Source organism: Musa acuminata, chromosome BXJ3-4 (genome assembly GCF_036884655.1).
Source record: "Musa acuminata AAA Group cultivar baxijiao chromosome BXJ3-4, Cavendish_Baxijiao_AAA, whole genome shotgun sequence".
NCBI classification, from domain to species: Eukaryota; Viridiplantae; Streptophyta; class Magnoliopsida; order Zingiberales; family Musaceae; genus Musa; species Musa acuminata.
The window spans coordinates 6,023,897-6,036,288 of record NC_088352.1 but is presented as its reverse complement, the minus strand read 5'-3'; the positions used below and the strand labels follow the sequence as shown (position 1 = coordinate 6,036,288).

Below are 12,392 nucleotides of genomic sequence, written 5' to 3'. Positions count from 1 at the left end.
TTAAGATTGTTCTTTGTCTCTTCTTATCTGGCAAAGATTTAACCATGAATCAAAAAATAAATTACTAAGAATTATTTTCTCTCTCCACTGCTCTTACATCTCAAAAGGAGGCTACTGCCGGAGAAGGAAAAATCCGAACGTACAGGAAAGACAGCCATGCTTCACCCTCTTTTCTCTCTCGACTCATCAAGCAAACACGCAAGCGCCCTCATGGCACTCACCTGCACCTGCAGCGCCTCGATGTAGTCGGCCGTCTCCTCGAACAGCCGCTCCGTGCCCAGCTCCTCGCCTCCAGGGACCAGCCTCTGCAGCGCTCTGACCCGTGCCTCTACCTCCACCGCCTCCTCCTCATTCGCTCCCACTCCCAGATCTCCCCCCTCCTTCGAGGAAGTCAACGCCTCGCTCTGGCACCCGCAGCCGTCACTTGCCGTTCCCCTCCGGAGGAGGAGGAGGCGGCGGCGGAGTGCGCGGCTCCAGTGGCGGGAGGACCGGGCGAGGCCCATCTCCGCTGCCATCTTTATCCGTCTACTCCTCTCAACGAGGCTGGCGTGGCCGCGCTCGGGCGAGAACGGGACGTGGAGGTCTTGGTTGGCCATGACACGGAGAGTGTCTCGTTGACGAGAGAGAGAGAGAGAGAGAGAGAGAGATGAGGCACAGCAGGCGGCATATATATTTATATGCATAGTAAGCGCTGCGGAAAAGAGAGAGAGAGAGAGAGAGAGAGAGGGAACACGACACTAACATGTGCATGCTTGTAATTCAAGAAATCTTGGTCTTCTCTTCGGTCTACATAATAGTCCTCTGCAATTAACCATGTAAGAAATGGAGGATGTTTACCGTCTTTCGAAGCCCTTAAAGGAGAATCGGACACAGCTGATACCAACAATTGTTCGCCAGCTCAAGGTCAACCTAAATAATTTTACGTTACCATTAGAAGGTTCATAATATCAACTATTCCCAGCAGAGAAGATTGATGTCCAGGAGGGGGACCCATATCTAACGTAACATCCACTGTCACCACAACCTGTAGTGCTCCTCACCACTTTCCACTGTCAGTCACACACAGCTCGCCATGTGCCTACTATGCCATCTCCCACATGAGCCCGGAAGTGACCTGCTCTGACGCTTGTCGCAGTCTCTGTACCAAAACCCGGATCCCCCCTCTACAGTTCGGAGCGCCAGCGGAGCCGGAATAAAGCTGACGGAGACGGGTCATCAGTCGGAGCAGTAGCGGCAGCAGCAGCAGAGCAGCGGTGGAGGAGCAGAACAGGGAAGAGAGAGACGTGGTGGGCACATGCCATCACATGATGCCTCGGACCTATCGCCCATGTGCTTGGCCCCGGCGCGCACCACTTTCGCCGGCCCCACCACGTCCCATAGGGCCTCCGACGCGAACGGCGCGCTAATAGCCGCCTCCCACGCCCTCCCTGGGTCAAGGCTTGGTAGGAGGCGAGCCGTGCCCTCGCTCGTTAGCCGCCCGCCACGCCCTCGCGGGTCAGGCGTGGTAGGAGGCGAGCGCACGGCGGTTGAGAGGGTGGTCAGATCGTGGGGGTACAGTTCTACTCTTACGGTTTGCTGTGGAGTGGTGGCCAAAGTGAAGACGCTTTGGGATCCTCATCTCTGGTTCCTCTGCTGCTTCGGCTTCTGGTTCTGATCTGCTCGGTGACTGCCATTGTTGTTGCGGGCTTGGTCCTCCCCGTGGTGGCTTCCTTCTTCACCGGGTCTGCAAGGCCCACCCCACCTCGGAGACTCTACGAGGAGCTCTCAGCGATAGTGCAGTCAGAAGTTGTCCTCTGGTGGATTTGTCCATTTGCTAAGCTTGCACACAGACCATAAGTAGGGAGCAACTGACAACTTTGAACATACAACATTCCTCTGTAGATTGTCACTAAGTCTGCACAATACACTTCCCTTTGGTTGCTGCCACCAGAAGAAACTATTTCTCCCCCACAAAGGTGGCTGGTTGCTGCTGGGAAGGAGGAGGTAGGTTTAACATATACAATAAGCTACCTTTTCAAAAACCTTCATCAACTAGAATCATGTAAAGATGCTGTTGTTTGCTCCTGTAGTTATTACACAACGATGCACAACTCTCCTTGTCCTCTTCACAGAAGTCCAGTAGCACTTCTACAACCTTCTGGGCATAGCAAGCTCAAGTCAATAGACATCTCATACAAAGATGTGATTGATCTCCCTTGAGACTACCATCAAGGTATTCTGAGGAGCAGCATCCAATTCTTGCGCCGCCAATTACGATGCTCTTTCAGACATGCTTTGCATCATCCCATCTCCTAGATCCAGAATATTTGCCAGGAGAACTTGCGTGCAGGCTCCAACTCATTGATGATCTTCTAAATCCTTTTCTCCCATCTCTCTCCATGTGTCCGACAAGCAACAATCTGTGCACCAAGATTTATCAAGCAAGGACACGATGATCATCTCCTCTTCCTCTTTCAACATCCCAGACGACAAGATCTGTCCATCATGCATGTTGATCAATTTCTGAATCAGTGCCATAGATGTTCCACATCGAACTGAGCGAAATATTTCCCGTGGTCCACCAATCTTCCAATGGCTACTGGCACGAAGCAAGGACACAATCGTTACTCTCTCGAGTGATGCTACTGTCTTGTCCCATGGAGCTTAACTGCATCATCAGATCTTCCATGAACAGCAAAACCTCTATGCATAGTGTTCGGCATTTCATCGAACAATTTCTAGCACTGTTTCTTACCTGCACGTAGTCTGCAATAATGGTACTTCAAGAGACAATCATCCTTCTTCGGCATTTCAACGAACAAATTCCTAGCACGGCCGACATGAACATAGAGCGTCGGAGAAGGATAGCAGGCTAGAGTGCACGCGTCGGAGGGGGTGTTGTCGAGGAGGAACAATTTCTAGCATAGTGTAAAGGATGACAATCTTGATTTCGATCCTCGGTGCATCAGTTTGATCTGATTTCACGAGATCGTATTCGATCAGTTCCCAAGAAATGAGATACAGAGATCATAACTTGTAAGAAATAGATCGAGCAAACCAAAAAACATCACATCCTATCATCTCAAATAAGCTTGTTATTATCAGCCACGTATCTATCTACAATTATGTTCATGTAGATATCTGTGTTTGACACATAGATCAGTATCTATCCACAATTACGCACCAATATCACAGGGTCCGATCTCAAAATTCGTGCCAGCACTCTAGTTCCAGGTTGACTAGGCTTATGGAAGAAGAGTGGAGTCGAGTAATCTGGGTTCTTTGAGCCACTGCCACTGGCAAGCTCTTGCTCCCAGGCTGCAAGAAGCAAAAGATGATCTTAAGACAGATTTACTGCCACTGGCAAGCTCTTGCTTGATCCCAGCCTGCAAGAAACAAAAGATGATCTTAAGACAAAGATTTGCTGCCACCAAAGAGTCCAAAAAGAGAGAAAAAGAAGACAAAGAACCTTAACATCACCTTTCCCATATGATTTAATCTCATGGAACAGTAAAAGTGTAGCATAAAGGAGAGGTTCCCACCTCAACCACCACCCCTTGTTTCATCATCATTATCACCATCATTAGCCAGCCCACACAAGGATTCTTCATTCCACACCATCATCCTCTTCCACTGCTGCTTTCCTCTGCAAACTTCTCCTTTCTGCTCTTTAATACCACCCTATCTTGCGTGCACCTCCAAACCTCCCATCCTTCTTTCACAAGCTTCCTATTATTCTCCATTACACCGTGAAGGAAACTCTGATTCTGTCCTGTCATATATACCGTTAGATGAAGTAAATTAATCCTTTTTACTGCTTAAGTAGACTTCTCTGTTCTCTCTAGAAGCATCACTCTCCTCGAGCATCTGAAACAGAGCAACAACAGAAGAGAAGACAGAGAGGTTGAGGGAAGCCATTGGAGATATGTCTGTAAATGTCGTCTCGTGTCTCATCTTCCTGTTGGGCCTTCTATTCTCCTCTGGTTAGTACAAACTCTCTGCATTTTGACCCATCTCTATGTTGATTGAACAAGCTACTACTTCATTGCCACCATTATCAAGCTTGAGAAGCCTTCACACAATCGGGTTGACAGAGTTGCGCTCACCAGCATCAAGAACCAAACTCTTCTCAAACCTTCAAAAATGAAGCATTAGGCATGGCACCTCATAAGAGGAACAAACTTAACCATAAATATCATGCTTATGTCACTTTTAAGGTTTGGCCATTATTCCTCTTTATCATTTTGTCTTAGTTTTAACAATGGGTAAATTATATTCCTATGACCTCTAGATAATGCAAAGTGAAGAAAGCTTGACAGATATTCTTTAAAACAAACTCTCTTCTTATTAGTTATATTTCTAAAATTGAACTTTTGTTCATCATGTTCTCATCTTACATCACACCCATCAGAAGGGAAGCCACTTTTTGCAACTCTCCCTCTCGCGCATAAGCAGCATCCAAACCAGGAAATTGATCTCACTAACTCAGAAATAATTCGCTAACTGTATATTTAACATAACAACCTTGGATTTTTTTAAACTCAAATGCAAGCCTACAAAAAGTTTGATCCCCTTCATCATGCTTTTCCCATAGATTCTAAAGTATATGTATGGCTTTTTCTTTTGGCAGCAGCTGTTTACTGGTACATTTTTGTCAGTTCCATTTGTTCACAATTGTAGGATGAGATTAAACTAACATTCAATTTTTATAACTGCTTGGAGTCCAATGTTGACTCTGCAGGACTTGCTAAAGAATCAGAAGATGATCAGTCGTTCAGTCCATCTCTTATGCAGAAAGCCAAATCTAATAAAGAAAGCATATTGCTGAAACCTATAGTTTATGAGCCTGAAAGACAATCCAACAGAAATCTACACACCCGAAACAAATTACAATCCTCAAGGACAGTGCGGGAAATGGATGTTGTTACTCCATTAACAACAGTTCCGATGATAAACCCTACAACCACCCCAACTACAGTGACTCCCAACTATAATCCTTTTCCCACAACATCAACTCCATCCATGACTCCAACTACAAACCCATATTCAACTCCAACGATGGCGACCCCATCATCACCATCAGGCCAAAGCTGGTGTGTGGCAAGTCAAACTGCTTCACAGACTGAATTGCAGGTTGCTCTAGACTATGCTTGTGGATATGGAAGTGCAGATTGTTCAGCAATTCAGCAAGGTGGAAGCTGCTACAACCCAGATACAGTCCGTGATCATGCATCATATGCATTCAATGACTACTATCAGAGGAACCCAATTCCTACCAGCTGTGATTTTGGAGGAACGGCTGTGATCACCAATGTGGATCCAAGTAGGTTTGGTTACATCTCACAATTCCGCTACATTTTTAAGCAAACCTTATACATCCAATTCTGTTAACCATTGATGTTCAAGGAATTTCTTAATCATAATTACTTATATTTTTAAAGTCGATAATAATCAAATCCTTCACAACATAAGATGTAATTTGATCATGCCCTATGATGAAATTTGATAGTATTTATTTCATGAGAGAAATTGTCACAAGAAAAATTTCTGCATACAACTTAGTGGTATCAGGTTTCTACCTTAACCTATTACTCAATCCTACAGACAATGATAGGTACCACTTAAGACAATCGTATCATAATGTGACAAAATATACTACCATCTAAGAGTTTAAATATCATAATTCTAAAAGCAATAGTTCCAACTAAAAAAGAAACTCCTCCTTGTATTGGATGTGATGCCACTAGAAGGGCACACTCAATGACACTATAATAGGAGGCACTTGGACTTAATGTATCATCTACAAATCAAATATGTACACATATAGCTTTAATAGCTCCTACTGCCTCCATTTATTTTCTTTCGGATATGCATAATAGACCTAATTACATCTAGCTGCAGCTATCTAGAACTTCTGTTTTATTCTATCTGAGACTAAAGAGAAAAGTAGAAAACATTAAATGTCTTATATTCTAAAAACATTAAACGTATTGTATCATAATACAATACGAATCATGCATTACTCACCATGCAGTACGTTATGATAGTTGTTGATATAACATCTAATTTCTGGGCAATCTCACTGTTTACTCTCACAGGTACTTCAACATGTCAGTATCCATCAACATGGTAAATGTCCTGCCAAAAACTTACCTTTTTCAGTAACATTCAGTTACCTATATGATCATTACAACTAACAAAAAAGAAAAAAAATCTTCCACCTGCATTGACAGCACAAGCTCATCCGTCCTCAACACAACTTATCCTACTGGATCAACACTCTTTGGGTCTGTTCCGCCAGCTACAAGTGGTTCCACCTTGATGTTAAACAGCATAACACCTCCAATCATTGTAATATGTCTCCTGATGTCACTGATCTTCTTAAGTGTCACCAGATAGACATCAAAGATACTCTATAACGAGCCAAAGAAAATGGGATGATGGCCATTGTTTGCTACAGCATCTATGGAAACCCAAGAGAAAAGAGGCAGCACTGGAAATCCAACCAAAAAGCAAAGGAACCCTCTTGGAAACTCATTCTATGGAGTGAGGAAGCTGACCAGGATGTCCTTTATAGCAGAGACAACAGCCAGCAGATTACTTAAAAGTCTCCAGTAGCAGGGATAGTTATAAACAATTTACTTCATTTTGTAGGTACAAATATCATCTATTTCGGTTTGATTGCACTTGTTTCTTCTTATTTGAATAAGTAGCAGTTTGAAGCTTCATCAAACAAATCCCTTGAATTGATGATGTTTTGGAGATTTTCCAAGAATGATTTAGGGAGACTAAAATCAAGAGATACACTCAAGTAAGAACATTAACAAATCCTCAAGCACAAGGTAACTGGTAACTTCTTTACACATCGTGAGTCTATATTCAAATTACTCCTATGCACAAGGCTCTAATCTTGCTGAAAATTTGATTCCTGGGGAGTAAAAATTGTTCCTGAACGGACCATTTGAAACTAGCATCTTTAACCTTAAGGTTACAAGATTCAACCAGATCTATATCGATTACATGCTTTGGGCTTTCCGCGACATCTAAAATGACATGGTGAAGGATACGCACAATAGATGCGTTAACTATTACGAAAGCAAGTTGAAGCGCAGAGTTAGGCGAGCTTACTACACGGCCAAAACGAACGGCAGAAACCCGCTGCTGCCTCAGGGCGACTCTCCGCCGCGGCGGCCGCAGACGGGAGCGAGTGGCCGGAAGAGGCTGACGGTTCTAATCACAGAAGAACCAATTGTTTGAAGAAACAGCAGCAGCGGATATCTATCACACCGATTGATGCTAGCGAAGGCTCGGAAATTGCACGGAGAGGTTGAGGAGTGCTGCCACCCGAGGGGATTAGCTTTGCCGGTTCTGTGCAGCCCACGTTCGGATGTGACGAAATGATGGACCCGCGCATGCAGGAAGGGCCTATATAACCAATACCCATACGGCCCATAATCTAAGATGATTGTGCCCTAACCCCCAAGCCCAAAGTCTTCTTCCCCTCTTCTCCCCCTCTTACCACCACAGCGTCCTCGTCCGTGGCGAACGGGGCAACGACCACCAGCAGTCAGGTGCTTCTTCTTCCCTCCTCCTGCCTTCGATTTGAAACAATTTCTGGTGGATATATGATTCATCCTTTTTTTTATCTTCCGATTTGAAACTTTCGATTCCATCTTTGGGTCTTTTGCGGACATTGAGATAAACATGATCTCCAGTTCTTTGTATACTACGTTTGTCTTTTTGTATTCTCATTGCATTCGCCATCGTATCAGTATCTTTGTTGTAGCTTTCCAGCTCTGTTTCAGGAATCATGTTCCTTGATAGTTCGATCATCTACAGATCGAATGCGCATTTCATGTGACTTCGTTATGGAGAAATGATACAATCAAACCTGTTTAAATAGTGATCTGAAGATCTGTTGGTGCTCAGTAGGGATTATATGTTTGCTTGTCTTACAGGGTATGTGGATGTTTGCTTTGTGACAGGACTTTTGGTATGCATTTGAAGATTAGTGTGCTAATATATCAGATGCTATGCATTTGAAGATTGGTGTCCCAATATATCAGATGTTATCTGTTTATTTAGTCTAAAATTCCTTGGGGCATTTATTGGAGCATCCGTATCTGATTTGATCTCTTTTGAACTTTTCACTGGTGGAACAATAGTGGTAGAAATGCAAAGAGCTCTTCTTTTCAAATAATAATTTAATTAATTTTGCTAGCTTTGTCGATTGGGAGACCGGAAAAGTCTTTGTCGAAGAGATAAAGATACAGTGGGTTGTGGAAGGGTGGAGGAAGATGGCTGCACAGAAGTCGCAGCAGCAACAACTGCCTGGTGATGGTTTCACCTCACAGTTCGGGGGCTTGTCTAAAGCTCAGATATATGACATCATGAGTCAAATGAAAGTATGTTTCGTCCTTTCTTTATTTGATATCCAAGACAAAAATCCATGATCATGAACTTTCTGTAATTATTTTATGCAGGCTCTGATGGAGCAGAATGAGCAACAGGCAAGGCAAATCCTCGTTGACAATCCTCTTCTGACCCGAGCTCTGTTCCAGGTTATCAATCGCTTTGCTCTTCCCCTGCATCGTTCTGGATGCGAGAATATTTTTTTTCTCTCTCTGCATAGTAAAGAATGAATGTGTTGGTCGGCTTTTTTTAAGTGCTTTTAATTGAATTGTAGGATTGAATTGAGCTTCATGTATAGGATATTTAATCATCTCACATTATTGGAGGATATCGACATATGCGGTCATATGATCATTTAGATTCCAGCATGTGTTATTAGTTCATAACGATTTGTTCTTTTATTTGCTAATCTCGTGCTAACTTGCATGCCTTATTTTCCTTTCACTCGACTGGCAATGCAGATGATATCCAAGTACTGAGAACCCATCTGCTTTTTATGGCATCATATCAAACACTTTATGAAGTCTTGTTACCTCAACATTAGTCTGACCATGAAATCATTACTTGAGTTTAATCATACATAGTTTTGTTTGCTAGTAGCTGATTTTAATTGGAGTATTGTATATTTCATACTTATTTATTAATCAGTGACATTGTTCATACTCATCTTTTGACGTCGAAAAGCTTAATTTGCTTTCAAAAGCAAGATGGAAAGTTTGCATCTTATTTGAACACTTTTCAGTTTCTGACTCCTGATTTTCTTGACTCCATCTTTTTGTTTCATATAGAAACTATGTTTTATTCATAAGTATTATGTTTAAGGCTTAAACACTTCATCATTGAAATGGTGGGTTATTTCAGGCACAAATAATGCTTGGAATGGTGCAGCCTCCTAAAGTGGTAATCCTAAATGTTTTTAGTTTAGAATCTACTTTGCACATAAATAGAGACTTAGTTGCAATGCATTAATGCTCTTTTTGTTTCATAGATACCCAATATCCAGCAGGCTTTGTCCCAACCACAACCAGCAGAGTTTAAACAGCCACCTAATATTCAAAGCTCTCAAACACTGCCAGTTGAAGTTGGAGCACAAGGTGAATCTAGTTCATCTCAAACCGTGCTACCAGCTAGACCACAACATCCATCACAACCATCCATTTCCATTTCACCTGCATCTGTTGCTTCATTGACCTCCCAGTCGCAGGCAATGGCAACGGCACTTTCAGCACCACAAATTAAGAATTTTCCAATCGTGCAAGTTCCTTCAGTGCAACCTCCACAATCTTCCCAGAACCAGAATATATCTCTGCCCGCTCCTGCTCATCCACACTACTCAACTCTTTCATCCCATCTGCCTGTGGTGTCTGTGCAACCACAGCAAACTTTGCAGAATCCTGGAGTATTCAGTCAGGTCCTACAGCCACCATTACCACTGCCACCTAGACCAGTTGCAAGACAACCTTTTACGCATCAGCTTCCCCCACAGATAGCTCACTCCGCTGGTTTTCAACCATCAAGTGCACCTCAACATCTTTTAACACAACCCTTGTTTCAGGTCAGTTGGCAACTGGAGTCTTCATGTCTTTTCCAGGAATTGCTTTCATTCTTATTTGCAGATGGGACTAGCTGCAGAGGGTGACAAACTTTTAGAAATTTTCAGTCAGGTGTCACCCCTCCAAGTTCCTTTGTACAAGGACAGCCACCACTTCCAAGCCAGCCACCACCTCAGCATCTTTATCAGGTGCATTTAGATTCTGCTTTTGAACAAAATATTTGGCTGTCTCGAGTGGTTTAGAATGTTAAGCTGTGAAAACAGTCCAAGCAATGTGGCAAACAAGATGTGTAGTGAACATTAACATGCAGAAAATGAACTCTTTTCTGTTATCATTTCAATGTGCTATACGAAAATATGTAAAAAAGACCTGTCGGTGTCAAATTAGAATTTTGTCCAAACATGTGATTTGTATCTCTTGTTGTCTCCTGCATCAACTATGACATTCTGTGTCTAAGACTTTAAAAGCCTTTAAGCAGCAAAACCAACAAATGCAATTGCCAATATTGCATGGTCCACTTATATTATGTACCAAATACATTTTTGGTTCTGTACTTAAATGAAGTAACAGCTTGAGTTGTTATCTGTTAGATTCACATAAACTGTGACATTGTGGAAAAAATGAAAAAAAAATTGTTACATGTATATACTAAAAGTTGTTGCTTTGGTATATGCCAAGTCCTACTAAACAAAGTTGTTTTCTTTTAGCAGGTCAGTTCACATATAGGTCCAGAGTATGGCAACCAAACTGGCACGGGCACCGCCTTGCCAGCTGACAGAGGAGCTCCTTGGGCGCCTGGCCCACCGGAAATGACAAAAGCGGGGACCCACCTTCCAGGACCACCATTGATGGCTACAGGCACAAGTGGTCAGCCACCTCGCTCTTCGGTAGTAGCCCACGTCGGCCTCATTTTATATGTCATTTGCCTGTAATTTGTTGGTATAACCAGAAAAATCATTGATCGGACCTTTCTCTTTGTGGTTGTACAGGTGACACCAGAAATGGAGAAGGCATTGCTTCAGCAAGTCATGAGCCTTACACCAGAACAGATCAATCTTCTATCTCCAGAGCAGAGGAATCAGGTGCTTCAACTACAGGAAATGCTACGACAGTGATGATTTGGGCCTTTTGTTTCTCCATGCACGTTGATCATGTCAAAAATGACCTTGTGACTTGCTGCTTTGATGGGTTCTTTTGGCTGTAGGCGATTTATATAGCTCTGCTATAGTGGTCATTCACCAAAGATTGACCATCTAATGTTGAAATTTAACCTGAAATGGCACTTGATATTATGATGATGGTGCTGTCGGGTCACCACTCACCACCAAGGCAGATTCACTGTAGTACACTGTCATCAGCTGTTATCAACATTTGATTTCATGGATTGCTTTGCTCCTTCATTCAATTGTTGGACTTGGAGAATGCCGCTGTTGTTTAGGTGCGACGTTTACTGTCATTAGAGAGTGCTCTTTTTCGAAGGTATTTTCTTCGGAAATCACATCAAGTATGTCATATATGTATGTATGTAGGGTGAATTTTTCAAAAAAGCTCTTCCTTTTTTAAAATTTTCATAGAGCACCCTTATAAAAAATTTCGAAACAATGCCTCTAACCATATGAAAAGATTGTCCGTAGCCTGCGAGGGCCACCTCTACTGGGCTTATTGACTTAGCTATTGCATGTCTTGCTCGTGACCCTTGCATGAGGTGATAACGATGACTATTCTCTCTAGAGCGTACGATCGCCCTCACTCCTTCCTCGTCGACGATGACTAGGCCCCCTAGAGCGCACGGTCGCCCTCACTCCTTCCTCGCCTATGGTTGACTGCACGAGAGGGGGGGGGGTGGGGGGTTTGCAGGTCACTCCCGTGATTGACAATGAGCGCATGCAATTGCCCTTTCTTCTTTCTCGCCCACAATCAATGGCACACCCCCTTCCTTCCTTAATTAACAAGTGCTATAAATAGGTCTGTTAGTGATGACAAGAGCTGCGAGCGAGGGGAGGGGGTGAGTCTGTGATAGCGACGAGAGCTACAAGTAAGAGAAGGGGCAAGCCTTCGAGCAATGACAACAAAAGATATGAATGAATGTTCGAGATCGTGAAGGAGGGTGGTCGATGAGGCAGAGGCATGGCGAAGTGGCGACTAACAAGGGTAAAAGGGTTATTTAAAAAATACTGTTTCAAAAAATTTCAAAACAAGGGCACTCTAGAAAAAAAATTTAAAAAATATTTTTTTTCAAAAATTCACCCTATATATATATATATATATAATCCAGAATTGACTACTATCTACACATCTGACAACGAGACCAAAGAATCTAGAGGATCCAATCAGCACTCAGTGAAGGAGATTGTTGGAAGCCACAAAGCTTGCTGTGAACCAGCGTGCGCCATGTGTTCGACGGAAACCACAACCGCAAATCCTCCGAGCCAATGAGACGAGAGATAT

At 43.1% G+C, this 12,392-nt stretch overlaps 2 protein-coding genes and 1 long non-coding RNA gene across 6 annotated transcripts; 1 reads left to right on the top strand and 2 right to left on the bottom strand.

The window, feature by feature from the left end:
* LOC135635158 (transcription factor IBH1-like) lies at positions 1 to 596 on the bottom strand. The gene is made up of 2 exons (XM_065146043.1): positions 222 to 596; positions 1 to 27 (listed from the first exon to the last, which is right to left on the bottom strand). Exons 1-2 carry the CDS (start codon positions 594 to 596, stop codon positions 1 to 3), a joined length of 402 nt encoding a protein of 133 aa, XP_065002115.1.
* A 1,087-nt stretch (positions 597 to 1,683) lies between these two features.
* LOC135636804 (uncharacterized) lies at positions 1,684 to 7,350 on the bottom strand. 3 transcript variants are annotated; one of them, XR_010496058.1, is made up of 5 exons: positions 7,108 to 7,350; positions 3,460 to 4,114; positions 3,164 to 3,365; positions 2,735 to 2,954; positions 1,684 to 2,647 (listed from the first exon to the last, which is right to left on the bottom strand). It is a non-coding gene; the product is annotated as an uncharacterized LOC135636804 (long non-coding RNA). The 3 variants fall into 3 exon arrangements; XR_010496057.1 differs by having other exon boundaries at positions 1,684 to 2,954; positions 7,108 to 7,343; XR_010496056.1 differs by lacking the exons at positions 1,684 to 2,647; positions 2,735 to 2,954 and having other exon boundaries at positions 3,037 to 3,365; positions 7,108 to 7,344.
* Positions 7,351 to 7,439: 89 nt separating this feature from the next.
* LOC135582470 (cleavage stimulating factor 64-like) lies at positions 7,440 to 11,349 on the top strand. Of its 2 annotated transcripts, none has more exons than XM_065148857.1 (8): positions 7,440 to 7,550; positions 8,201 to 8,384; positions 8,463 to 8,540; positions 9,253 to 9,291; positions 9,380 to 9,946; positions 10,052 to 10,132; positions 10,652 to 10,831; positions 10,934 to 11,349. In XM_065148857.1, the coding sequence occupies exons 2-8, from the start codon at positions 8,277 to 8,279 to the stop codon at positions 11,057 to 11,059; spliced, it is 1,179 nt and encodes a 392-aa protein (XP_065004929.1). In that variant the 5' UTR covers positions 7,440 to 7,550; positions 8,201 to 8,276; the 3' UTR covers positions 11,060 to 11,349. The 2 variants fall into 2 exon arrangements, with proteins under 2 accessions (XP_065004929.1, XP_065004930.1); XM_065148858.1 differs by having other exon boundaries at positions 7,441 to 7,550; positions 10,655 to 10,831.
* The last annotated feature ends 1,043 nt before the right edge of the window (positions 11,350 to 12,392 follow it).